Source organism: Apteryx mantelli, chromosome 4, assembly GCF_036417845.1.
Source record: "Apteryx mantelli isolate bAptMan1 chromosome 4, bAptMan1.hap1, whole genome shotgun sequence".
Taxonomy (NCBI): domain Eukaryota; kingdom Metazoa; phylum Chordata; class Aves; order Apterygiformes; family Apterygidae; genus Apteryx; species Apteryx mantelli.
The window spans coordinates 60,961,494-60,986,467 of record NC_089981.1 but is presented as its reverse complement, the minus strand read 5'-3'; the positions used below and the strand labels follow the sequence as shown (position 1 = coordinate 60,986,467).

Sequence of the window (24,974 nt, the reverse complement as noted above, 5' to 3'; positions counted from 1 at the left end):
CCATACAAACACAGATGCATTGCTTCTCTGGAGGGACCCGCCTCCCCCCCCCCCCCCCACTTTTTCAAGTATTGAATAAAAAAGTGCATGTCTGACAAATGAAAGTAATGTGTATGTTAGGTTCAGCTGCAATATGAACAAATGTTTGTGATCTGGGTCCTGTTTTCTTCAGCCACCTCTGGTTAACTAGGTTTGTTTCTAACAGAGATCCATAAGTTTCCTCAAATTTTTGTTTTTATATTCCAAGCTCTAAATATTCTGCTATGGTGATTTATTGACTTCAAGACCTCATTACTGAGCAGAATAAAGATAAAATACTAACAACTGACTATCCAGCACTTCTGTCAAACCACTGATGTATGCAACTTCAGAAAACAATCTCACATAAATGAGTCCAACTTTATTAGTTATGAAGAATAAGGGAAGAAAAGTACTGCTGTAAGTTTTGATTATAGTTGACTTTTCCAGTTCAGTAAAATAGAACATTCAAAATACTCTTGTTTACAGTTGACAGTAAAATTGATATGCCTGGAAGTCTGGAGTGATACTGTCTCCTTTCTAGAGAGCTAACACAGTTGCATGCAGAAACTAGTAAAAACTATCTGTACTTGCATATATTAATTATACTGTTCTGTTCTTTATAACAGTTTTTATCTGAGGAGTATACCATGCTATACAACTATAAAAGGATGAATCTTTGCAACTACCTTCATGCACATTTGAAAGTCAAGGGACCAAGTGAGTTACTGACTAGCTGAAGAACACACTGGAATTCCTGTGATATCTGCGCTATCCTGTGATTTCAGTCTCCTTCACTATAGACATGTCACTTCCTCCTGCGGTATCTTTTGCATTGGTTGTTGCACCACTGAAAAAGTCTCTGTCATGAGCAAAACAGAGCATTTGTTTCAGAACTGTGGAAAAAGGGGGAAAATTAAGACCTCACAAATTATTTTTGAAGGAAGAGGTATTCGCTTTTTCAAGAAAGAGAATTCAGCACATCAAAGTCACGTGCAAAACATCTACAGCCAGGGTTAAGGATCCCAAATTATTATGCATGCAAAGAATTTTTGAAACACCATCTTGCAAATGAGCTTTCCATGAAGTTCATCTACCTGCAAATACCCACCCTCTATTTGGCCAGCTCAGCTATATTACCATATACACAGGATTTTCCTCACTGCAACCATCTAAAAAATGTTTCATATGAGAGATTTGGGTACCATACTTTGAAGGAAGTCCCACAGTTCAATAAAAAAATTCTCTCTCTAGAAAGAGTCTCTCGCAGATGAGTTGTGCCATGCTGCTAAGCCTGGTTTTTACACCCTTTGAGAGTACAGTAGGCACCCACAACCCGGTTCTGAAAGGTCATACTATAGCTTGGACAGGAATTTCTCAATGCAATGAAAAGAAAAGATGAAAGAAAGAATGCAAAAAATGGAAATGTTTTCTAATTTATCTTATCTTTTAACTGTTGAAATTGCCAAGTTGAGACTTAGAAACTAGATGAGGATATTGAGCAAATGAACAAATAGGAGGATGCTTCTGGAAGTCATATCTATCTGACTTATTAATAAACTAGTGTTACTGAATAAAGCCCAGTTTCATTTTGAGGGTCTCCATTTTGCAAGTATAGGGAGTCCATTAAGAATGCTACAGATTTTGAGAATGAATGAAAACAAAGAATAAGTCCAACCTAAGCTCTGCTAGTGAAATTATGTTTTATTACTAGCAACAGACCATTCATTTAAGCTTAGCACAAACTTATGAAAAAGTAATGCTATTTGGAACACATCCTGAACTTAGTCAGACTCTCTTTCTTTAGGCAAATCCCTTTCAGAGAACCAGGATTCATCTCCATAATTTTGTACACTGAGAAATACAAAGAGCTTTACATTTCTATTTCTTAGCGTAAGAATATACACGGAGTACCCAATCTTGCAGACAATGTAGTATGTGGGAAAGTGGGACTTGTGACCATATCAATGGAATAGCTCATGTGACTGATGTTACATGCAATTATGCAGGATTGGGTGCATTGGTTTATTTGTAGGAATAGCAGGGAGGGTGACTTCTCTTAAAGGCTTAGTCTCTGCTGCCAACAAATGCATAAGTCTCCATAGCATTGATGGGAGTTACATGTTTACAAGAAAGAGGAGAAAACAGATCTTGTTACTAAGCCAAATTGTGTGGAAATACAGTGAAATCTTTCTAACACTGGCTTTCAGCTTAATAGCTGTCAGAAACAATCTTTACAGCGACTATAACTGTGAAGAGGAAAATGAAAAAAACCATAAATACTAGGAATAAGATGACAAATATAATTATATACATATAAACCCTTTAATCAAAGGAAATTACTGAGGGTTGATGTTTTAAAATTAGTGACCTTTACGTTGCCTGCACAGATATATTCCCTAAAATGGTGGATGCTAAATTTGACTACAATTTGCTGAAATATTACCTAGTTATTCAGTTTCATGTCAGAGGTTAACATGCAAGAAATGCATAGTATGTGCATTTCTAAGAACTAAAAAACCCCCACTTATTTCTCCAAGTATGAATATATTGCTATGTACATAGTTCCCAAAAGAGGGATTTCAGTCTTCCTTGGAAGCTTTGTGCACAGCAATATACTTGTAGCAGTGGAGTGAAGGAGGGGGGAGAAGAAGAAACAGTCAGTGTTCTTTGCAGGAACCTAATTCCGTTAGAAAATCGGAGTAAATCAGTACAAGTTTGTCTTCAGAAATATGGTTACAAAAAGAAAAAGAACATGGTTTCTTCCTGTAAGGCTGTTCTGAGAAATCAAAGCCAAAGCTTCTAAATAGTGAGTTGTTTTTTAAAAGAAGGAAGTAGTTTAATTCAGTATGAAGAGGAGATGAAGAAACTGTATATCAAAAGCAGTCTTTTAGAGAAGTCTCTTACAAAAGGACATTTTACTAATGCGCATATGCATTTAAAAGCTACACTATATTGCGTATTCAGGTAAGTATAGAGTAAATAGGAAATGATGAGATCATCTTACATATTCACACAGCTTCACAAAGAGGTTCTTTTAACTGGTGAAAATATTGAGGTTACATCTGCTCTGCTATTCACCCTTTTCCTTGAGATACCTTTATCAATCACTGTATGGTATTGATACTGAATTCCTTTTGCTATAAATTTACAAAAATATTTTTAATTTACTATACGAGGATGAAAATACTGTACTTAATACCACAGTTGGATACTTAGCTGTACCCACAAGTACTCTTTCTACATTCACAAAACTGGCAGATGAAACATGAAAAGGAATACTGACTCTTTAATCTCCACTTCTCCACCTAAGACCCAAGGCAAGCTGACAGGGTAACTTCATTCTGGAAACAGAGGTGCTTTTTTTTTTTAATTCTGGTTTACTTTTTCTTCTGCTTTTGAAAACTGTGGGCTGTAGGGGAATGAACCTGGCATAGACTTAAAATAAGAACAAGTTCCTTTATCTGAAAAGTTACAGTCCTTGATGCTTACAGGAAGGTCATTTTCAAAACCCACAGGAAAAATAGCATCACAGCCAGAAAGAGTGCATTAAGTGCTTTATTTGCTTGTAACAGAGACAGTTTTTCATTTATAACAGCTCAGAGGATCAAGTGAGCCTTTGATGTTGTAAGGACTTTTCTATAGATTTTGCAATTAGTGAGTTAGATGTTTTAAATAGGAGGCATCCACAAATTGGATTTTAGCAATGAAAAAAAAAAAAGTACTGAGCAATATTTAGCAATAGAGTTCTCTTCTCTTGAGAAAATAAAAATATGATAACTGATTAGGAAAATATCAGTTCTGTGTGGCTTTAGAAAACTGCATTTTGCTCTCATCATATGGCATGAACAAACCTTCAATGCTGGACAGAAAACATCTTTTTTTAGGTTTGTGTAGAATGCAGCATATTATGTCAATAATACTGACTGAGACTTTGGCTGCTATTGTATGAACATTAGACAGTAATAATGGCAGGGCTCTAAAGATAAATTCATCATTTTCAAGGGCAAACAGGAGTTAGCAGTTTGGATTTGTGAAAGAAAACCGTTATCTCACCAGTACCTAAACTCCCACCTAACTTTCTTCTTCTGGAACTGCTCTTTTAAGCATACGCATTCACTCCAAAAATGCTAAGGTGTGGCAAATGATTTATTGCTTACTTCTATAGTATGGAATATTGTTTAATCTTCCAGTATAGGACTGTTATGCATATAAATACCAAACAAATTAGGCAAAAGTAAAGTTCAGCAACTCTGCAGGCAGAAAATGAAAGTAAAACCCATCCTCTATGCAAAGAAAAACTGGGAAGATTAATGATCTTTAAAAACTAAAGAATATTTCTCCTGCCACTCTTTGCCTTTTCAGAGGAGCAAATGTTAAAAGCAGTCTGAGTCGAACTGTTGAAAAATGTGGATTCACATTAGGATCCAAGCTTTGTAGCTCAAGGCCATCACTTGTCAAATGCAATGAGAAAAGTCTTACATGCTGTGTGTCCAGCCAGGGAAGAAAAGTAATTCCAAATAGTGAAAATTCCATGGGTTAGTTTGGAAAAGCAACCTGCAGATTTTGTAGCCTGTCCTAATTCCAGGACAGTGGTTCTCCAGCCCTCTGAAAATTGCTAGCTGCCATTAGAGATTCTGCCTTCATTTGATTCCAGATTATCTCAGATAAGGACCAGGAAGATATTTTGCTTAAAATAACCAGATGTTATCAGTTTATTAGTTCACAGCAGCAGTACAAAAGTATTAAAACTCAGCAAGACCAAAAAAAAAAAAAAAAAGCATTTCCTAGCACTATGTACAAATTATCATCTCCTTCTTGAACAACAGACACTTTTCTTTCTCCCCCTCCGTTCTTTCATAATGCTTATAAGATACCATTTGCCAGTCATCCATCAATCAAAATGGCAATTTTATAATCATGAAAACATATGCTTAACATTAACTATTAACAAGAACAATAATACTAGGGAGGATATTTATTTTGAAACATTATGTGGGTATTGATCGAATGTAATGGTAGAATTATAATATCTAATTCAATGTATCAGTAGATACACTCTCCCACAGATGCTAACAGCATGCACATCAGAATACTGTTCTGTTGTGAAAGACAGTGAAAGTTATACTGCCCAAAGACAATAATTTACTACCTGGGATCCACAGTCTATTGTTTTTTCATATTTTCTCCTTTTAAGTTCTTTGCTTAGTTGAGAGTGTGTCATAGGAAGCATTTAATTGCAAACAAAATATATTCTTTTTGTCTTTGTACCTCCTTATATGTCTTAGATCTTTCTCCTGTATTGCTGTATTGTGAATGAATTACCATTCAGGGGTAAATTTGCTGGGTAGTACCTGAAATACTTTGTGCTGAAATCTGAGCCAAATAGAAACGTTTAATAAACCAGCTAACCATGGTAAAGCAAAATGTCTGTACAAACATACACTTTCTAAAAGATAGAAATAAACTAACTAGCTATGTTTATTTAAAAATAAACTGTATTGAATAATGAACACTTGATTTGTCTACTAAGATTGTCTAGGTTTCCTTCTCTCTTTCTTAATTTTTCTTCTCCCTCATAATTTGTCAGTCTCCCCATGACTTTTAAAAGTTCAGTCCTGCCAGGAAGTGATTTCCTTCTGCTAATATTGAAATAGTCCTTTAGAAACCCAAGCCCACTTTGAACACCAACTTCAGACAGGACTTCCATTAGCATTAATGAACTCTCTATGTTCAGACTGGAGGGGAAAATGAAATTCCAGATCCGAATTTTGCCCTCAGCTACTGAAATGCAACATCAGGGGAGAAATTTGGCCCTGCTTGCTCAAGGAGCTCAAATCGATCTCTCCACTAATATTAATGTCCGTCATATGACAACCTATTAATGACCTTAGAACACAACCCTTTCCATGCCAAAGGTGTCAGTGGACTGTACACAGCTCTGCCTCATCCAATAGGGAAGTTCCACAGAGGCTGATCAAAATACAGAAACAGATAGGCAGTAATGTTAATTTGCTTTATCAGTTTCACAGATTAAGATGGGCTGTTTCCAGGGAAAGGATACTATCCTTTTAAACATGCTTTCACATGCTTATGCTTATCCCAGTTTGGGTGCTGGTACTGAGTGAAATGAGTTTGGTTTTCTCAGCCTAATCCCGACAGCACAGAATGTCAGGATGACATGGCACAACTGAATGTTTAAACCCCCTTCTAACCACCACAAAGATTCACCATCATCTCACATTTGGCAATAAACTATATCTAAAACATATTTTTAAAACATATTGTCACTTTTAAACTAGATCACTTGTAAAAAAAATAAACAAAACCAACTTTCTACCTTTCTTCACAAGCCCAAAACAGATAATTTAGCACTACCCCCTCCCAAAAAAAGAAAAAAAAATCCCTTTTAAAATAAAAATAAAATAACTTTCAAATAAGTTAGCATGTTATGATTTCAGAACCAATACCTGACAATCTTTGGAGGTTAGATACAAAAGCTTTAGAAGTTTGGAAGGGGATTTCCAGAAGCCCATTGGGACAGAGTCGTGGACACCAGCCCACTTGCTTTGTAAGTTATCTGAGATCAAAAATTATATTGATCCAAAACTGGTCACATCACCCCTGAATGGGAAAGCCACAAGTGATTTATGTAAGTTCTTCCAAGTGAGTGCTAATAAGACATATTGCACACCATCACCTATTTGATATATGCTACACAAATTATTGATACTATTTTCATATACTTCTGGCTTTGAAGATTGCGTGTCTCAGAGACACAAGTTCAACTGTCCAGACCTTGGGGGGGGGGAGTAACATTAATGTATTTTTTAAACTCTAGGAAGATCTGCAACAGTTTCTTCTTACCTTAATGCAGTATCAGTTTAGGCTGGAGTATTTCACAGTCGGGTTAAGTTAGAAACAAAATAGTTAGGCCATCCCCCGATTTTTAATGGACTAACACTTCTTTTCTAGTTTACACTATAAGACAATGAAAATGTCTGGTCTCAGTAATGTTGGAGTGAACCTCAGCAATGAAGGGAAAATGGTGTGTGGCCAGAAGTATTTTCCCCTTCCTTTTTAACATGGCATACATTTAAAGTGGCTCAGCCAGTTGGAGTGTAGAAAAAGTCACCATAGAAATAGTTTAGTGAACAGAGTGAAGGTGAAGCTGTCAGAGATGCAAGATAAATCCTGTTATTCCCATGGCTTTGCAGTTTATCATGTGGTTCTGCAATCTATCACAAGAATAATACCAAAGTATAAATTCATCTTTGGGGTTGGAAATTTTCAGCTCAAAAAGATTTAAAAAATAAAAAAGATGATTAAGGGAGTAACAGGGAAACCCAAGGTTCTGAACAGAAGTCTGAACTCAACCTTCATTCTGCAGTCCCTTAATGCAGTAGCTCTAATTATACAGCCAGGACTGCACACATTTTTAATGTAAAAATAGGAGAAAAGTTTAGCTAAAAATTTCAACTGACTAAGGCACTAGGATAGAAGCACATTACAGTGATACCAAATGAGAACTCAATTGTTCTTTGAAGCCTGAAAAACATTTTAAATCTGGTGGTAAAGGCAGATTTCTGAAAAAGTTTTTCCTTGATTTAAACAATACTTGGCACATCTACCAAACATTCTTTCCTTGGCTTTCTTTTGCACTTTTCATCTCTGTGAAAAGACCACTGAGTACACCTCCACGCACAGTTCAGTTTTCTCTCTTTGTTTTTGTGGCAAATGACAAATGCACGGAGGTCATTTTGTGTTACTTAGGCAGGCAGGGCATTTGCAATGATTGATGCTCAACTGTGGGAAAAAAAAAAGCTATGAAAGAATTACAATGGAGTGCCTACAAACTGAAATGGGGATGTACTAATTAGCGTTGCATTAAACAGTTTGATTTAATTTGAAGATGAAAGCATCAGGAATGAAGTTAAAGGGCTATCAATGAAAACTATATTTGAGGCACCTTGCAAAATAACTGTATATCGCTACGCTAGAAAAGGCAAAATTTTCCAATTAGGAAAAGGCAGATTCACAGCTAATGGTTTAAACAGCTTAAAGGTTTAGCTTTGTACAGTTCTCTGGTTTATTTACTATCCAAAAGATCTGATGCTGCTGGTAAACTCTCTTAGATACTTTACATACACAGAAAAAACGTGCCCAAGAGCACACAATTAGCATGTGAAAAATTTAGCCACAAGATATCGTGGAGATCAGAAATTTATCAGGATTTAAAATGGTATCTGAATATTTATATGGATAATTAGAATACCCAACATTACAATAGCAACTAGCTCCCTCCACAAACTGTAATTTAGGTGCAAATTCTCATCTTCTAAGGAATGAACCAGTCATGAATTAATAGTGGAGCATGGCCAAAAAGGGAGCAATGTATACATAACTACCTGTTGCAAAATGTTTTCCACCTTCTTTTAAAGTAACTGACATTGGTCAGAGAGCAGAAAAAGATAATGAGCTAGACAGACCAGAATCTCACATAAACCAGCGAAGCATTTGCCAGAGCAAACATAGTAGCTGCAGGATTTCAGAGCATGGCTAACTCCATAACTCTGAAAGACATGAAGCATACATACTCTTGGTTAGGTACAAGTCTCCTGAGATTTGATGTTTCTTGCTGTGTCAGACTTGTGTTATTTGTGCTTATACAGTTCAGTGATAGGAAATTATTGAACCAGTTGAGGGACAAGTCACCCAAACAATTGTTGGCAGATCAGAGGGTTTAAAAATGGCTGGTGTGATGGGAGGGTGGTGCTGAGCAGTAGCTGGTGGGCTGATGTGATTATTTTTTCACTTTGCTCAGCTGCAACCAGAACAGGACGCATGACTGCAAGTTTATCTTGCTGTGCCTTACAAAAAAAATGGGAACCAAACATGCTGCTAACTCAGATGTGTTTGGTGAATAAATTCACCGGGGTCTGCACAAGGACCAGATACTCTGGCAATGGCTTCCACACACCTAAATAGATGGAGTCTAGACCATCAAATAGTAAGAATATCAAGTGCTGAACTAAAGACAATGATATTACTCTGGAAGCAACTGTTATGCATTAGGACAGAAAAACAAAAATTAGGTATGTGTCAAAAACAAAGTTTACATTCATTTCTTTCCTAGTATGAAGCAAAAAATGTTCTCTTTATATGCTTCATTTTTTCCAGTTTCTTATCTCCTGTTCCCTCTTCTTGCTTTATCACCACCAACTCCAGCCAAAAGGACATAAGGATGGCAGGCTCCAAGGCAGAAACCTTCGCTGGCCCATAGTATGGACAGACAGGATGATTGTGCGACTGGTTACACCAATGCCTTTGCAATACTTTGAAAACAAGATACACCAGACTGTCATCAGGATGCCAGGCAGGCTTGGTTTAAGAATTACCTGTGGAGGAAAAAGGATGAGCAGGGAGGCACTGCGGGGCGGAACATGGGACGGTCGTAACGGGCGGAGCACTGCTGCTGGAGAAGAAGGCGGGGCTTTACAGCATTATAAAAGAGCAGGACACGCTTCATTAAACGCCATTTTGCCACTCCTCATATTGGTGTCTGTGTGGTGATGGTCCGGGGTCTGGGGAGAAGGCCCCGTGCCTCCTCGGTAAGAACGAGAACGGTAACAAGTGGTGACCCCGACGTGATACCGAGGAGGCGGCTTGGCCGGCGCAGGCGCCGGGAGCGTGAGGAAGGGATCCGGATCCGGAACCATGGAGGCCATATGTAAGGTAGTGATGGCCTGCGCCAAGGAATGGCGGGCGCCGCTGAAGGCGGGCGCAATACGAGCGTGTGTAGAGAGGCTCGTAAAGGAGGGAGCGATTACTTCTCCTATGGAGATTCTGCGGGAGGAACTGTGGCTGCAATGCACAGCAGCGCTGGCGGAGTCCCCGATGAACGGGGGATCCGCGAGGGAGTTAAAGGTGTGGGGGCTGATAAGAATGCTCCTGCGGAGCGCGAGGGAGGCCTCGGCGAAAGAACGGGAGAGTGGGGGCGGGGAGGTTCCAGTGATCCTACCGGTGGAATCCCAGGAGCCGCCTCCGGTGTATCCCTGGCAAGATCTCGCACAAGACAGAGAGGGATGGGGGGTCGACGGGACCGAACCCGAGGATTGCGTGCCTGGCGCAGTTTTGAGGAAGACGCTTAGTGAGGAAGATAGGACCCTGCTGCCGTGGGCCCCGGCAGAGGAGGGTGCTGTAGGCGGGGAGAGTCAGGCAGTGCAGCGAGGGAGGAAGGGTAACGGCCCATCAGAGCGGAGAGACCAGAGTTCGACCTTGAAAGGAGGGAGGAAGGTTCGGGTGAGATTGCCGGTTGAGGAGGAGAGCGGAGAAGATAGCAGCGACGAGGAAGGCGGGGGCTTGCGAGAAGTTACGTGCAGGCTGCGGGGGTGTGCAATAGGAGAGACACAGCTGAAAGGGAAGCCGAAGGGCGGAGAAGAAGTAACAACATCCCCGGTCGACACCCTATTGCGTGCATTAGAGGAAATAAGGCGGGAGGTCATGGCCACAACAGAGGCTTCGCGGGCCGTGTATGAAGAACTCGGGAAGCTAGAAAAGGTAGAGCCACCCTGGACAAAGATAAAACAGACACACGCAGAGAGCTTCACTGAATTCTGTGACAGGCTCCAGCGGGCCATTGCAGAGTCATACTTGCCCCCTGAGGCCCAGGGTCCGGTCATGATGGAGTGCCTCTGGCAGCAGAGTGACCCCATGACGCAGGACATCCTGAAAACGATCCCTAAAGGAACACCACTTTCGGTTGTCATCCGCACGGTACTGCAAAAACAGAATCAGGGAACAGCAGCAGCGCAGGCTCTTGTCACGGCGGTGGACCAGATGAGAAAGGGACCACAGCGTTGCTTCTCTTGTGGATATCACAGGGAAGAGGGTATGCTGCGGTAAAACGGGAGGAGCAGATAAGATGGGTTCCAATGAAATGCATAAATGCACGTATGGGAGGGTCTGGGGTGTAACTAATCATTCTTGGTGAGATTCCATCCTGAACAGGGCGACGCCAGACGGGATGCTGCTGCATGGCTGCATTGATGCTTATCGCCGGCTTCATGATTCCGGGGACCGCAGAGTCATACTGGAGGAGATGAGCACAGGCGCACAGAGCAGCTCACTACTGCATCCCGTTCAACCCCGAGGCGGGGCCGACAGAGACTTTCCTGACGGGGAACAAGTCAACACAGGGGCGTGGATCTTGTCATGGTTTGATTAGAAATGGCTTATAACACTAGGCTTGATAGCACTCACAGTAGTAATAGCGATATGCTGCGGCTTGCTAATTCTGAATTATTGCTTACGGCATGTACGGCTTAACTGCTTGATAGACATGAGCATAGAGTATATCAATTAATAGTGGTGGATCTTGGGAAACTGCATAGACAAGATATTTGCATGAGAAGCGGTAGACTAGGCGTAGCGGAAGATCACGCGGTGTGACGCGCAGCCTAGGGGTGGAAACGAAGTGCACCTGTATGTAAGCTTGCACGCAGCCCACAATAAACGCCATTAGACGAATGGCTAACTAACCTGTTTGGCAATCTACCACAGTGGCTAACAGGACTGCTCGCTGAAGGCTTGCGCATTTTGCTAATCCTCATAATTATAGGCTTATGCTTGTGTGTAATACTGAGCTGCGTTAAGAAAGCCTTGCTGAAAGTAGCGGGCCAAGTCTGGATTGCTCGAAAACAAGAAGGAGAACTTCTGGAGGAATGGCTGGGTTTTGGGGGGGGAATATAGTCTGTTGGAACTGAGCAATCCCGCCTATGGCCGCTGAACCGACGAAGACAAGGACACCGCCTGCGTTAAGAAGCGGAAGAAGGGGAGGCAGCACACAGCTCCGCTCACGAAGCTACTAATGCAAGGAACCACCCGATGGCGGTCCCGTCGAGACACGCCGCACTTCCGCGTGTTTTGTTGCGTCCCGCTCGATATAACGAAACAACGTTGATGGGAGAGGGGGAGATGTGGAGGAAAAAGGATGAGCAGGGAGGCACTGCGGGGCGGAACATGGGAAGGTCGTAACGGGCGGAGCACTGCTGCTGGAGAAGAAGGCGGGGCTTTACAGCATTATAAAAGAGCAGGACACGCTTCATTAAACGCCATTTTGCCACTCCTCATATTGGTGTCTGTGTGGTGATGGTCCGGGGTCTGGGGAGAAGGCCCTGTGCCTCCTCGGTAAGAACGAGAACGGTAACAATTACCTAAACACCAGACATTTTATCATCCTAATTCAGAATCAATCTTGGTTTTTAGTGATGATAATAAACTTGTACAAACATGAGATTCATTTGTATATTTTAGCATTTTATTTCAGTCACAGAATGCAAAACCTGACATTGGAATCAGTTTGATTTTTTTTGGTGATTGAAGATACTAAGCACTACAAGAGCATTGAAATTTCGATCTGATTAGGATAAAAATTCCTCAGGATCAAAACACTTCTTTTTTTCCCCCTACAGTTTTACTAATTGTGTGCTACTTGACATTGCAGAGTTATTCCACAGCATGATAGCAAAATATGTGAAGTGTATTTTACTGTTAGAAATTATCAACTCACTCTATTTGTTTTTCATGTGTTTGATGTTATTAAGAGAATGAAAAATTATAACTGATGTGCATAAGTTAAAAGGTTTAGTTCATCTACCGCTGGTAGGCTAAACCACCAAGCAATATTTTGTGTGTCAATAGGAATTTTCTACTGAACATACATAAAAGAAATCATGAATATATAACTGATTTAAAAGCAGACCGAGGGCTAATATTCCTTGAAAAATATGGATGCGATGAAAAAGGTGAATATGGAATAGTTTATTTTCAGAAAGACTGGATTATTCTAACCACTGGAAACCAGATAAAGTAGATCAGAGGGAATGCTACCAAACATACTCATCAGAGACCTTTGTTTTATGGGAAATGAACTGCCCTGGCTCAGTTCCTGAGGAACTGTACTTCTTATAGCTGTAAATCAAATCCTGAAGAAATAGGATGATGTTTTCTAAGCAATAGCTGAAGACAACAAGTATCTTTTTGTCAGTGTCAGGTCTCTGAATTTAGACCCCAATTAGGATTCCAAAATGAAAAAGCACGTATTATATACCAATATATATTTGTGACAGTGTTCTTATGAGCAATATATTCATTTTCAAATGGTGGCACATTGTCCTATATTTGTCCAAAACTATATTCATGGATTCCTTCAAAGGTCTTGACTTTAATACATCCTGGCCGCTTCCTTAATGACCTCCATTGAACAGTAATACCAAGTACTTGATGTCACTGTTCAATGGAGATCATTAATTTTTTCAATTAAATGGAAGACCTATACTCCTAGAGCATATGACACCCATTCATTCTTAGCAAGTAATCTACTACTTAAATTAAGAAGGGACATTACAACCCCCTGTATGAGGGGGTGGCACAGAGTGGCAACCAAAGAGAAGCCCCTATACACAGTGCAGCATTGTACTCTAAAGAGCAGCGAGTATCAATCATCCTTGCTGTTCCACCTTGTACAGAGTTCTATGGTTGGTGCTAAGACCTCACAGACCAGTAATTTCATTAATTTGCTTGATTACTGGTATTGAATTGACACAGAATTTTTCCTGCTAGCTTTAAGACTGGGGGTATTTCCTTGTCTTTGGAACAAAGGCAGTTCTACCCCTTGAGGGACTCAGGGCTTGGTGGAAGTGTATTAACTTCCTCTGCTTGACTTGCAGTTTAACCTTGCAATGCTTCTACGCAGGGGTAAGTATAAACGGAGCATTCTACTACCTGCCCCATTCTTACAAGTGGTAAATTAGAAGTGGGCGCATGAAGAGGTCTTCCTAAGGTGTTAGTTCTAGACACAAAACAACTGTAGAGGGTAAAATCTGCCACTTCTCCTCTCTCATGCCACATACCCTAATGAAGCCTATTACACAGGCTGGGATCAGGGACTGTATCTGAGCCAGAGTACAGCTAGACCTGTGGTTTTTGAGGGCTCAGACTGAAACACCAGTTGATCGCACCTTAGCCAGTTGCTGTGTGTCAACTGAGCCCCAATGCTGGACTTGGTACAGGCTGTCAGCTATAACCTCTGTGAGAGATATTTGATTTATGAGATGCAATATCTGCCAGGGTTTCTACCAGCAATTTATTCAACAGATACAGAAAAGATAAACAAATGGAAAGTTTCCTAAACTTCTGAAATCATGAAGCATTATAAGATGAGAAATGCATTAATAAGGCAGAATTGTAACACCAAACAACTGGCTGGGGGATTTATTAAAAAAACATGATCACTGAAACCTTGAATGAAACAAGATAGAAACAATATCCCTAATCTTTTTATTTCTGTTTGAAAAAACTGATACTTCAGTAACTTGTGGGATCACCACCATATATTATCGTGTGGAAATCAATGCAGGCATATGCAGGGCTGAGTATAAATATTATTTTATTACTCTACAAGGGCATCAAGCTCTAACAGACACAAATCTCTAAGTAGAAATTTTGACTCCACTGAGCCTAATGGAATTTTTGCTATTTACTTCATTGGGGTCAGGATTTTAGTCTGTATAAAATTGCTCTTTTAGGGCATAATACCCATGTCCATTGAGGCCAAAGAAAGCTTTTCCATTGACTGTAGTTGACCTTTCATTAGGAAAGCAGTTCCCTTACAAAAGACTGTCACTGCTAGAGTCCTGGAGATCATCTTCACTATTATACTTACTATGGCCACATTCCTGAAACTGCTTTTGTCTTCTTTTATCTGAGATAGAGTTAACAAGGCCTGTTTTTCAAAGTTTCTAATGGACTACTATGATCTGCAGTCATCAACAGCCCTCTTGATTTTCCTGTATGATTTTGTGCGATGTTTTCTTCTTTGCTTGTTTTTTTCCTATTTGATGTCTATGAACAACCTGGCTGGGAAGGCAGGATGTCCTGGTCTTACTTGTTCATTTTTTCCCCCAATATGTTGTTAGTGAATAGGCAGAATAGTGGTTTTATTTGTGTTTCTTTTTACCCTCAGATCTACCACTGCAATTTGGAATTCTTGATTTAATCTTTAAAAATTATTTTCTCTTCTGTAAAATCAATTAAGATTTTTAGACACATTCTGAAGTCCTCTGTCAAACACATCCTTTTGAGTTTGCTGCTTTCTCAAGTTTGCTTCTGCTTTGTCACAAGACTTCCTAACCATTACTTTGGCTTCCAGCTCCTCTTCATAGCATTGCTTTTTATCTATTGTAATCTCAAGTAATCATACCATATGTAGTACTGGCAAATCTCCTCCATTATTTATTTTGGGGAACTGCAATACTGCTGAGTTTTACCTTCTACAGACATTGTCTGTAAGTTCTTGAATTTTGGCTCTAATCTTATTTTCACTAAACAAGGGGATTTTCTCATTCTAGCTTGATCTGAACTTGATTATCTGGGATGGACAAGTTGCTATGGTGTTTTTTGGGTGATTGTGGCTTTTTTCCCCTTGGCACTTCTACAGTGTTTTTTTCCAAATGCTAGAAATATTGAGTGTGTCTCTGTGCAAAGATATGAGCCGCTTCAGCTCCTGCAAGAGTTATAATAGGCAGGTATACTTCTGAGTTATGCCTTTCTGGAATTACATGTCTGTTTAGAGCATTTTGTTTTCTGCTATTACTAACTGAAAATATCCTACTGCCATCACTTATTCAGTATTTCCAAGTCTTATTTAAACCTGAAGATCTTTCATCCAGAGTTTGAGTTTGAATAATATGAAAAGACAAATACAAAGTGCTCCCCCTGTAATGGACTGATTCCCTGCAATGGTACAGACTGGGAACTGGGACCAGGTAATAGCTTTGCTGAAAAGCTCATGGGGCTCCTGGTGGGCAGTAGGCTAAACATAAATCAGCAGTGTGCCCTGGCAGTGATGAAGGAGAACAGCATACTGGACTGTACAAGAAAGGGGATAGCCAATAGGTCAAAAGAAGTCGTTATTGCCCTTCACTCAGCACTCTTTAGAGCACATTTGAAATACTGTGTCCAGTTTGGGGCTTCCCAGTACAAGAAAGACTTTGATAAACTTGAGCGAGCTTAGAAGAGGGACACCAAGATGATGAGGGGGCTGAAGAACTTGCGCTGTGAGGAGAGGCTAGGGGAACCATTCTTCATCAGCCTGGAGAGGAGAGAACTTTGGGGGGACCTAACAGCAGCCTGTCCATACCCACAAGGAGGTTCCTAAGAAGATGGAGCCAAGTTCTTTATTGAGCTGCGCAGCAGGAGGATGAGAGGAAACAGTCATAAATCGAAACAGGGAAATTCCAACTGGATAGAAGGAAAAAATTCACTATGAGGAGAACTAAGCTCCTATTAAGGATAACTGGAACAGGCTGCTCAGTGAAGAAATGGAACATCTGACCTTGGAGGTTTTCAAGGCCCAACTGGACAAAGTCCCAAACAATTTGCTTTGAATTCAGTGTTGACCCTGCTTTGAGCATGAGGTTGAACTAGGTGACCACCTAGAGTCCTTTTCAACCTGAATGATTCTATGAACATCTTGTCCTATAATCCAAGAGAACAACTGTATATAAAATATCTAACTGGCCTAATCCCATTGAAAACTAGGCTTAGCATAATAGGAGTAAAAATAATTATACTATAGTCACACAGCCAAGTTTGGAACCTCATTGTGCTGGATGCTGATAAACATAACTCTTGTGCTTAAAAATCTTGCAAATCAATTAGCTAAAATGGACATACAGTGAGAGAGGAACTAGTTACAGTGAGGTGAATAGATTTGCTAGAAGTTGATCTTGTTTCCTGGGTCTGCTAAGTCCTAGTCCAGTGTTCATCCACTGGCCTATGCTGCTGCTCACACTATGTGCATAGGTCTCTAGGTCTCCTGAAGATGAATGTTTCATAAAGCATATTCTATTTCAGAGAGAAGTGGTCATTGAGAAGATTAAGGTCTTTTTCAAATGGGATGTTCATCTCTGCCAGGTGGTACGTTAAAACTGTGAGTCATAAATATCTTTTATTTCCTTGGTCACATAGTGCAGTGGAAGCGCAACTTGTCTTATTTGACTTCCAGTTTCAAGAGCACCAGATAAGTTTCTGAATTTGTTCATTCATTTCTGAGCAAATGCCACATCCTCCTGGATATTAAATGCTGGAAATGTAAATGATGCAAAATGACTTTGTTTATCATTTTGGATAATTGATTTTTTTTTTTTTTCAGAAATGTATCTAATCTGACCTTCTTTTGACAAATGCAGTTTACTTTCTAGAGACTTCAGGGACTATTTTTTAAAGCACTACAGATGTTAACATCAAAGATGGCTGCCATATATCATCACAGAAGTGGTCCCTGTTCTCCAGCTTTCCAACTGCAGTTATCCTCCTGTCTTCCCTTGCAGATCAAGCAAGGTACTTTTGGACTGAAGATTTGTATTGCCTTCCCTTATAGTCACACAGTCTTATAAAAGCTAATTAAAGGTGGATGGATTTGGGCTGCTACTCTTTTATTAATAAATGTTAGCAGGGCATGGTGCTGGGATTCTCAGAATTCCATAATGTGGCATTAGGGAGACACACGGGGAGTAGAGCTATTCAAATCTGGGACCTTGAATCAGAGATGCAGCTTGCAGACAGTCTTGTGCATTGAGAAAAACGGAAGAGTCGATCGTAAATGCAATGTCAGTCACAAAAACTTCCAAAGAAATATCTGGCTTCACTGCAAATGCAGATAAATTAGAGATTACAGGCCTAAATTCTCTTTTCGTACCAGGATAAATCAGGAGCACCATCACTGAAGTAAACAGATCTCAGCAAGAAAAGAATTAGGCCCTATAGCTTTTAATAATAAGAGTACAAAGAATTTAATTACAATGAATCAAGCTGAACCTCCCTTCCCCCATACATGCATGCACAGATACATGCACAAGCTCTCCGGTAAGATTCGTCTCTTGTTACATTTTTGTACAACTTCCATTGTCCTCGTCCTCATAAGATACTACCTGTATGCAAATAATTGACACTTAGAAGCTACACGGATGGGGGCTATATAGGTGATTATACACTGGGTGGTTAAAACACTGGCAGAGCTGTAGCTCAGTCGTGTCTGGAACAACCTAGTGAAATCCCAAATATGCTGCAGTTTCTGGCCTCCCTGTTATGACTCAGAAAAGGAAAAAGGAAGAGAGGAGTTCATTTTCTGTGCTAGGGAGGTAGTTTCTCACCTAAGCAATACCTCTTTGAAGGAGTAAAATAATGCACAGCACATATAACTGAACAGCTGCTGGAGACTACTGTAATACAAATCTAATTTTTTATTTCCACGTATATGAACAATCTTATATGTCTATACAAAGACTTGAAAATATATAATACAACAAGTTATATTTGAGCCACCCTCTACAGAATCCTATGACAAAAAAAGCAGGCACAAGATGAAGATACACAATCGAGAAATACAAATATTAGTTCAGGAGCAATCAGGTGTTGTACCAGATGATTTTGACAAAAATGGAGGTACTTACAGTCTAAGTGACTATGTCTGATGCCTTCCACATCTTCAGCATGAATGAAGTGGTAACATCTCTTTCCTACAATATCTACAGGGGTCAGATCCATGTAATCACTAATCCTAAAAAGGAAAAAAAAAGGCAGCCTATAATTTAAGAAGGAAAAGAACACAGGAACTGTCAAATGACTGAAAAACTGAAACCTACAAAAACATTTTTCACTGTTGTAGTAATTCTGTGAAGACTCCACTACTTTTTTGAATGGAATTCTGTACAAACAAGATACAGTCTCTAAAAGAAAACCGTGTTTAAAGAAACCTTGAAATCATTTAATACATTGAAATAGGTGGAAAGCTAAGCTTTAGCACATATTCCTCCCATAGAATAACACCAAGACAATATAATTCCATGAAATTACAAAGCCTCAGAAACAATCTAAAATCCTCATTAAAAGACCAAGATGATTCAAGGTTATGTAATAAAGTAAAAAACATGTTATGTTTATACCAAATGATTAGAGACACCTTTCATTTCAACAGATTGATCTTCTATTGGGTATATTCACAAAAAAGCTCTTCAACCATTTTTTGGCACAAAGCCCTAACCGATATTTCAGGGATATAATTTAAATGCTAAGACATACAGATGCCTCAGGGTGTTATCTTTTTTAGTCTAATTCACTTGGGAGCTCAGCTCTCACTTCGGGTCCTTTCAACTGGGACTTTGTGGTTTAGTGCACATAGAAACTTTAAAATCTGTTCTTCAGATCTTTGTGCGTATGCATACATATGTGTGTGTGTGTGTCTGTGTGCATGTGCATACTCCTGACATTGACTGTGAAGATGTCAATGTCCTTAAATGCAGTACAGAAAATAACAAAAAAATGAAAAATGCCTTGCTTATGCAAGCATCACAAACCTTTGAAAGTATGTTTGTTTTCTAGAAATAGAATAATATTTAAGATTTTAAATATGCTACAATAAGTGGAGTTTGCAATCATAAGATATAATCGCCATCTTCCATTTTGAGGGTTGTAAGAAACACCAAACATCTTTATATAGCCAGGTAGCTGAAGCAACTGGAACATGATCCAGAGCATAGGCCTATGGCTAGGCTCAAGCAGAAACTGAACTGCGTACGTCAGAGGGGTTCCCTCGGGGCAGATGTTGCAAACACTGATACTGAGGCACTGACTGAGGCAGAATGGTGTTTGCCTGGGTGTATGAGAGAGAAAGAGCATATAGATCAGAAGGGCTGAAGAAGGAGAAAGGAAGTACTGAACAGTGCCACAGCAGCACTGATGGTCTGTCCCAATTGAAAAAAAAAACAACAAAATCACAGGACACAAATAGAGATCAGGTGTTCTCTGAATAAAGCCTAGAGCTGAGGGCTAGCACTGCCTGTTGTTGTGCAATCCCCCACCCCCCTTTTTGTGGTGAGAATTTGTGTCCATTCGTTGATGTAATGCTGTGTATTTCCAAAGACATAGTGTATTCTACCATTAATTTCTTTTCTTAAGGAAAAAAAAATTGCAGGATGCAGAAAACTGCTCAGGTCAAAAAGAGTTAACAATAGAATTTCTGTCCTTAAAAGTTCTTTTCTCTGCAAGTAAACACCCTTGCATTTACGTTTACGTGAAGAAGCACTGTAGAATGCTCAGAGTGCCCCATAACGTTCAGTAATAGTAATGAACAGACTCGCATAAAATGTCTCCAAATCACAGAGCTGAAACTACACGTAAGAGGGCTTTTTTTGAAATCCAGAGAGTCTTTGCTATGAAGTCTGCAGGGTCACGATACCAACGGATGTAGTAATCTCTGCCAGTTAGCTGGCATTTCTGACTGCTTGGAGCAGTCAGTTTGACTAAAAGGCAGTTCCCTGGACCTGCTGTCCTGGCTGGGTTCAGCTGGAGCACCATTAAGAGAAAGGTGCTGACTGCTCCTTCTAACCAAAGTGCTATGGTCTTTGCATTTTTACCAGCCATTCTGGTGTGTCCTCTGTGCTAGTTCACTAGTTCAGATCCCCACTGAATATGTGGGGAGACAAAGCTGGGTTTTATAATTCTTCTTCCTCTCTGTAGGAGGATTTCCAGAGCATGGCCTAGGGCACAGTTATGTTTGCTTGTACAGTGTGTAGTTTTTGAACAGCTTTTACATCATGAGAAACCACATTGTTCATTTACACTTTACCCACATCAACTGCATATTTTTCTATTTCTATTTTTCTGGAAACAGTGGTGGCCAGCAACTCTAAAACCTGTAGGGTGGAATGATTAAGGCCAGTGTTTGAATTTATTTTGGATAATGGGAAGTGAGGATTTTTTTTTTCCCCTCAAGAAAAGTGCTATTCTGTTCCCACTCTAAGGATCACTTGCATCTGTATTGATTTTAAACCTAGTTGAGTCTCTAATAAGACTGTAGCCGAAGTCATATTGGCAAAAACATGCTATTTTCCTTAGAATTGTCATGACATCTTTGAATGATGGAAAAAATGATCAAAAGAAGAAGTATCTTTGTGGCCTAAGGATTTAGTAAATCAATGAAATAGCAGAGTAAATTCAGCTCTAATATGTTAGTTGGGTTTAGGAGTACAGTTCTACCATGATGACATCCATTTACCATAATAAAAAAACTCTACAAAATATGAAATTTATGTTGCCCTAGCAATTCTCATTATAAACATAACAGAATTCCTGACATTTACTGATTAACTTTTATACCTCTGTGTTTGGAAAGAGATGTTTGGGCCCAAATCCACAGAAACACTTAGGCATGTAAAGCAGATTTTAGAGCTCAAGTCCAGAAGTGCAGTCTGCAAAATGCACACCTTCTCCCCAGAAAGTGTGCAAAGCTTCAGGGATCTGACACATGATCAAATTAAGGCATTTTCATTAATCTCCACGTGCCAGCTGAGCCATGTTACCTTTCAATATCAGGCTGTGAGCAGATGTCACATCACTTGCCTTGCATTTGCCATAGGTGAAAAGCATGCATGTGGACAGTTATCATAGTTCAGTTGACACACAACCTTCACGTGATCCAGGTTCTGCTTGTAAAGTCTTGAAAGGTTTCTTTCTACATACACACAGAATTGCCATCTTCTTTTTCAGGAATTAGTGTCTCAGGAAGTTTAAGCCAGGCAGGGGTTTACGAGCTTTGCTTCCCTTCATCAATTTCCCCATGAAGTAGGTGGACTCTGACTTACAAGCAAAAATTGTCAGATCAAGTTTAGCACAAGACAGAACAGCTTTGCCACACTTTCATAATGGAGCATGTTGAAGGATATGTACCTTTCAAACAACTGCCCAGTTGTAGCACTTAACCAGATGTGGGATACCCATGTCTAATCCGTACCACAAACTGCATTCAAAATGCATATCTCCTAACTTTTTGGGGATGACACTATTCACTAGGATAAAGACAAGTCTGTAATGATGGTAGTGGGGCTCCCTCTATCCCTCCTGCAGAGTTACTTCACTTGGTGCACAGTAAATTAGGTGCTGGGAAATGAATAAACTGGAAGCTTTGCCCAGTGACAAGAAACCTCCCCAGAGAGAAGGGAGTCTGAGATCAAAAGGTTCCTGCTCCCTGGACTGCATCTCTTATATTAAATTAAGTGCATAAACAGTACATGCAGCAGGAACCAGACTTTAGATCTCCCCACTCCAGGTCCACCCTGGCACAGTCTGCCATCTCTTTCTCTGGCCCATGAATCTTGCATTTTCTGCTAGAAGGTAGCTTGCTTCAGTAAATAAAAAGGGGCAATCTCTCAGCAGATGGAAGTTCTGTTACTTCCAGTCCTTCAGTGATTGTTCCAGCAGCTGCAAGGAAAGAAGGATATGCTAGCTTCAACTCCCACAGTTTTGTGAGTGAGCAACACAGCACAGACATGGAGTCACTAGAATGGGAGCAGTTGTGTTGTGGGAAGGGGAGGAGTGGGAGGCACTGTGGCACAACCACTGCCTTGTGATGGACCCAGGCTGCATGCACTACAGCTCACAGGGCTAACTTGGAGGACTATCGTTCTGCTTCCTCCTCTGCTAAATTTAACTGAGCTGTATTTCGTTTCTCTGCAGTGGCATGTAAAATTTTCACAACTGAAAGTGAATGCAGGAAGGGAACTGTGGAAGCAGATTCACGGCCCCTAAGTTTAAGGTTAATATTATGAAAAAGCAGTTCAAACAGACATGTGAAGGACACAGAATTTTTTAAATAAAAAAAATGGAAGAAGAAACATAAAGATCATGAAGAAAGAAGATATGAGTGATGATCAAGCACTGACATCAAAGCAATGCAAGCAATGACACCAAAACCAGAAGCAAAAGAAATGACACCAAACAGGACACTCATGCTTATATGAAAGATACCAAAGATGGAAAATAAATAATCTGCATTGGGAAAAGAAAGAAAGTTTACAATGTTTCTTAGAGCATTAGTTATAAGACAGATCTTCCGATTCCTAGCCCCTCTGACAGGATAAACCAACAGGCTGACAGGTAGGAACTCAGTTCTACTTAATACATATGCCTGACCCTATAAAACATAAACATAGGGTTATCTTTGAGCAGATCAGTGTTTCCACTGACTTACAGGACTGTTAATATAACTGAAACCTAAAGGTAGGTATACGGTACAGTGCTTTGTTGAATTAGAACCAATTTGTTCAGACTTTGGTAGGCTTGAAGCTCTCCACACAAGACTGTTTCTACATATCTTAAGGAATTATTGGTGATCGTTGTTATGGCCAACAGGATTACTGATATGGGCAGCTCCACAGATTCTAAACCCCTTGCATTTGGAAAATGCCATGGTCACTGGGTTATTTCCTTTCTGGTACACATTAGCAAATATGGCTGTAGTAGCCCATACTAAACTGGGCTATAAGCTCTTTCCAGGTGGTCTCTGATCACTAATAGTTGACATTGAAGCCTGATACTGTCCTCTAGCAGTAGTCTCTTTATTTTGGTTTTAGATCTTTTAGCTCAGTCTAAGGTGAACTGTCCTCTGGAGGAGCCTATCTCACTGCACTGAAGAAATTCTAGACAATTTTAGACTAGATGGTGAAGTTTAGATGAAATGAATCCCACACTTGGAAAGCAGGCATGGATTTACGTACCACGTTTTAGGCACCAAAATTTTAAATCCCCATTTAATAGTCCAAGAATAAAATGTTAATTGTTAGAAATAGCCAGTGCATTAGCTAACTGATCTTGCCTCACAGAGTAAAACTAACTGTTCACTAGTTTCTGCTCTGAGTCCAGGATTCTGATGCAAACCTTTTCATTTAGAGGAAAGTAACAAGATGCACCCAAAGACTTGAGTAATGTCACTCCTGCTCCCTGCTGCTGCAAGCAGGCAGTCACTTGGAAAACTAGGAGTACTATTGATTTCACTCCTGCTGATCCAGTGGTCCACTGTGAGCATTCATTTCAGTTAAGTAGCAATGCTTCTGTTCCATACTCCCTGCAGCTGCCAGCAACTCCCCATTGCTCCATAAATAGCGCTTACAGCTTCCCCAGCATGCATCCATTTTTCTCTGTTTTCATCAGTGCTGCATTTGTTTTCCTGTTGCACCACATAGAATTTCCCTTTCTCCATGGGTCAGGAGCCAAGCTCATATACCCAGGAAAGAATGCTCCCTTCCTATAGGGAAAGAAGAGAGATCCCAACTTCCCCCTGACTCAGAGAATTGCCTCAGCAAATGGCCAGGTAATTAATCCCACAGCTTCACATTGGCTGTTCAGGCACATCCTTCCCTTCTTCTGTCCTTTGCATGCCTCCAGATTTAATAGTCATATTATGCTTTGTACCTTCTATGAAAACCAAGCCCTATTAATCTACCTCCATTTCCACCAGTGGAAACCCCACTGCTTCAGTGAGCTACCATGTGCCTCCCAATCACAGCAGAAGTGTTTCTGCTATGTGGGATCTCTCTTCTAATTTCTTTTTAATGCTTTAACACTTATAGTTTATTTTTTAACACTTCCATGGCAGCTGAAAATGAAACTGCTGCAACATAAAATCAAGTACCATCATATGCATTCTACCGTAGCATACAAGATAAAAATCCATCTCAAATAGGGAAAAGTAACATTAGAATGTTGCCTTTATCTTAACTAATGAAAAACATTAGTAAACTCAACACAAAGCACTTTCTTGCATAAATCAGCTAGCTTACCATAGTTTACAACTGGCTATCAGCTCTTCCTATGCGATTACCAATCAGTGCTCCATGTCTGATGCATCTTAGGTTTTTCAGAGGTGCCTCTCTCAGGCATTTGAAAGTTTTATTGCTACATAAAAGTACAGGGAAGGTTTGAGAAAAAGGTTTAATTAAAAAAAACCAAACAATTTAGGGCGCATAAAAATGCCAAATTGATGGCAGAGAAAGCATAAATCTTTCTAATACAGCCCAACAAATTCATATCATTCTTGACCTGATGGAATAGTTCGTTTT

The 24,974-nt window shown here is 40.0% G+C and overlaps 1 protein-coding gene across 1 annotated transcript in view; it reads right to left on the bottom strand.

Annotated features, from left to right (window-relative positions):
* Positions 1–24,974, bottom strand: part of NPAS3 (neuronal PAS domain protein 3) — a 644,696-nt gene that overhangs the window by 8,997 nt on the left and 610,725 nt on the right. The window contains exon 9 of the mRNA XM_067295593.1: positions 18,534–18,640. Within this exon, the coding sequence (XP_067151694.1) occupies positions 18,534–18,640 (107 nt within the window). The remainder of the gene's footprint in view (positions 1–18,533; positions 18,641–24,974) is intronic.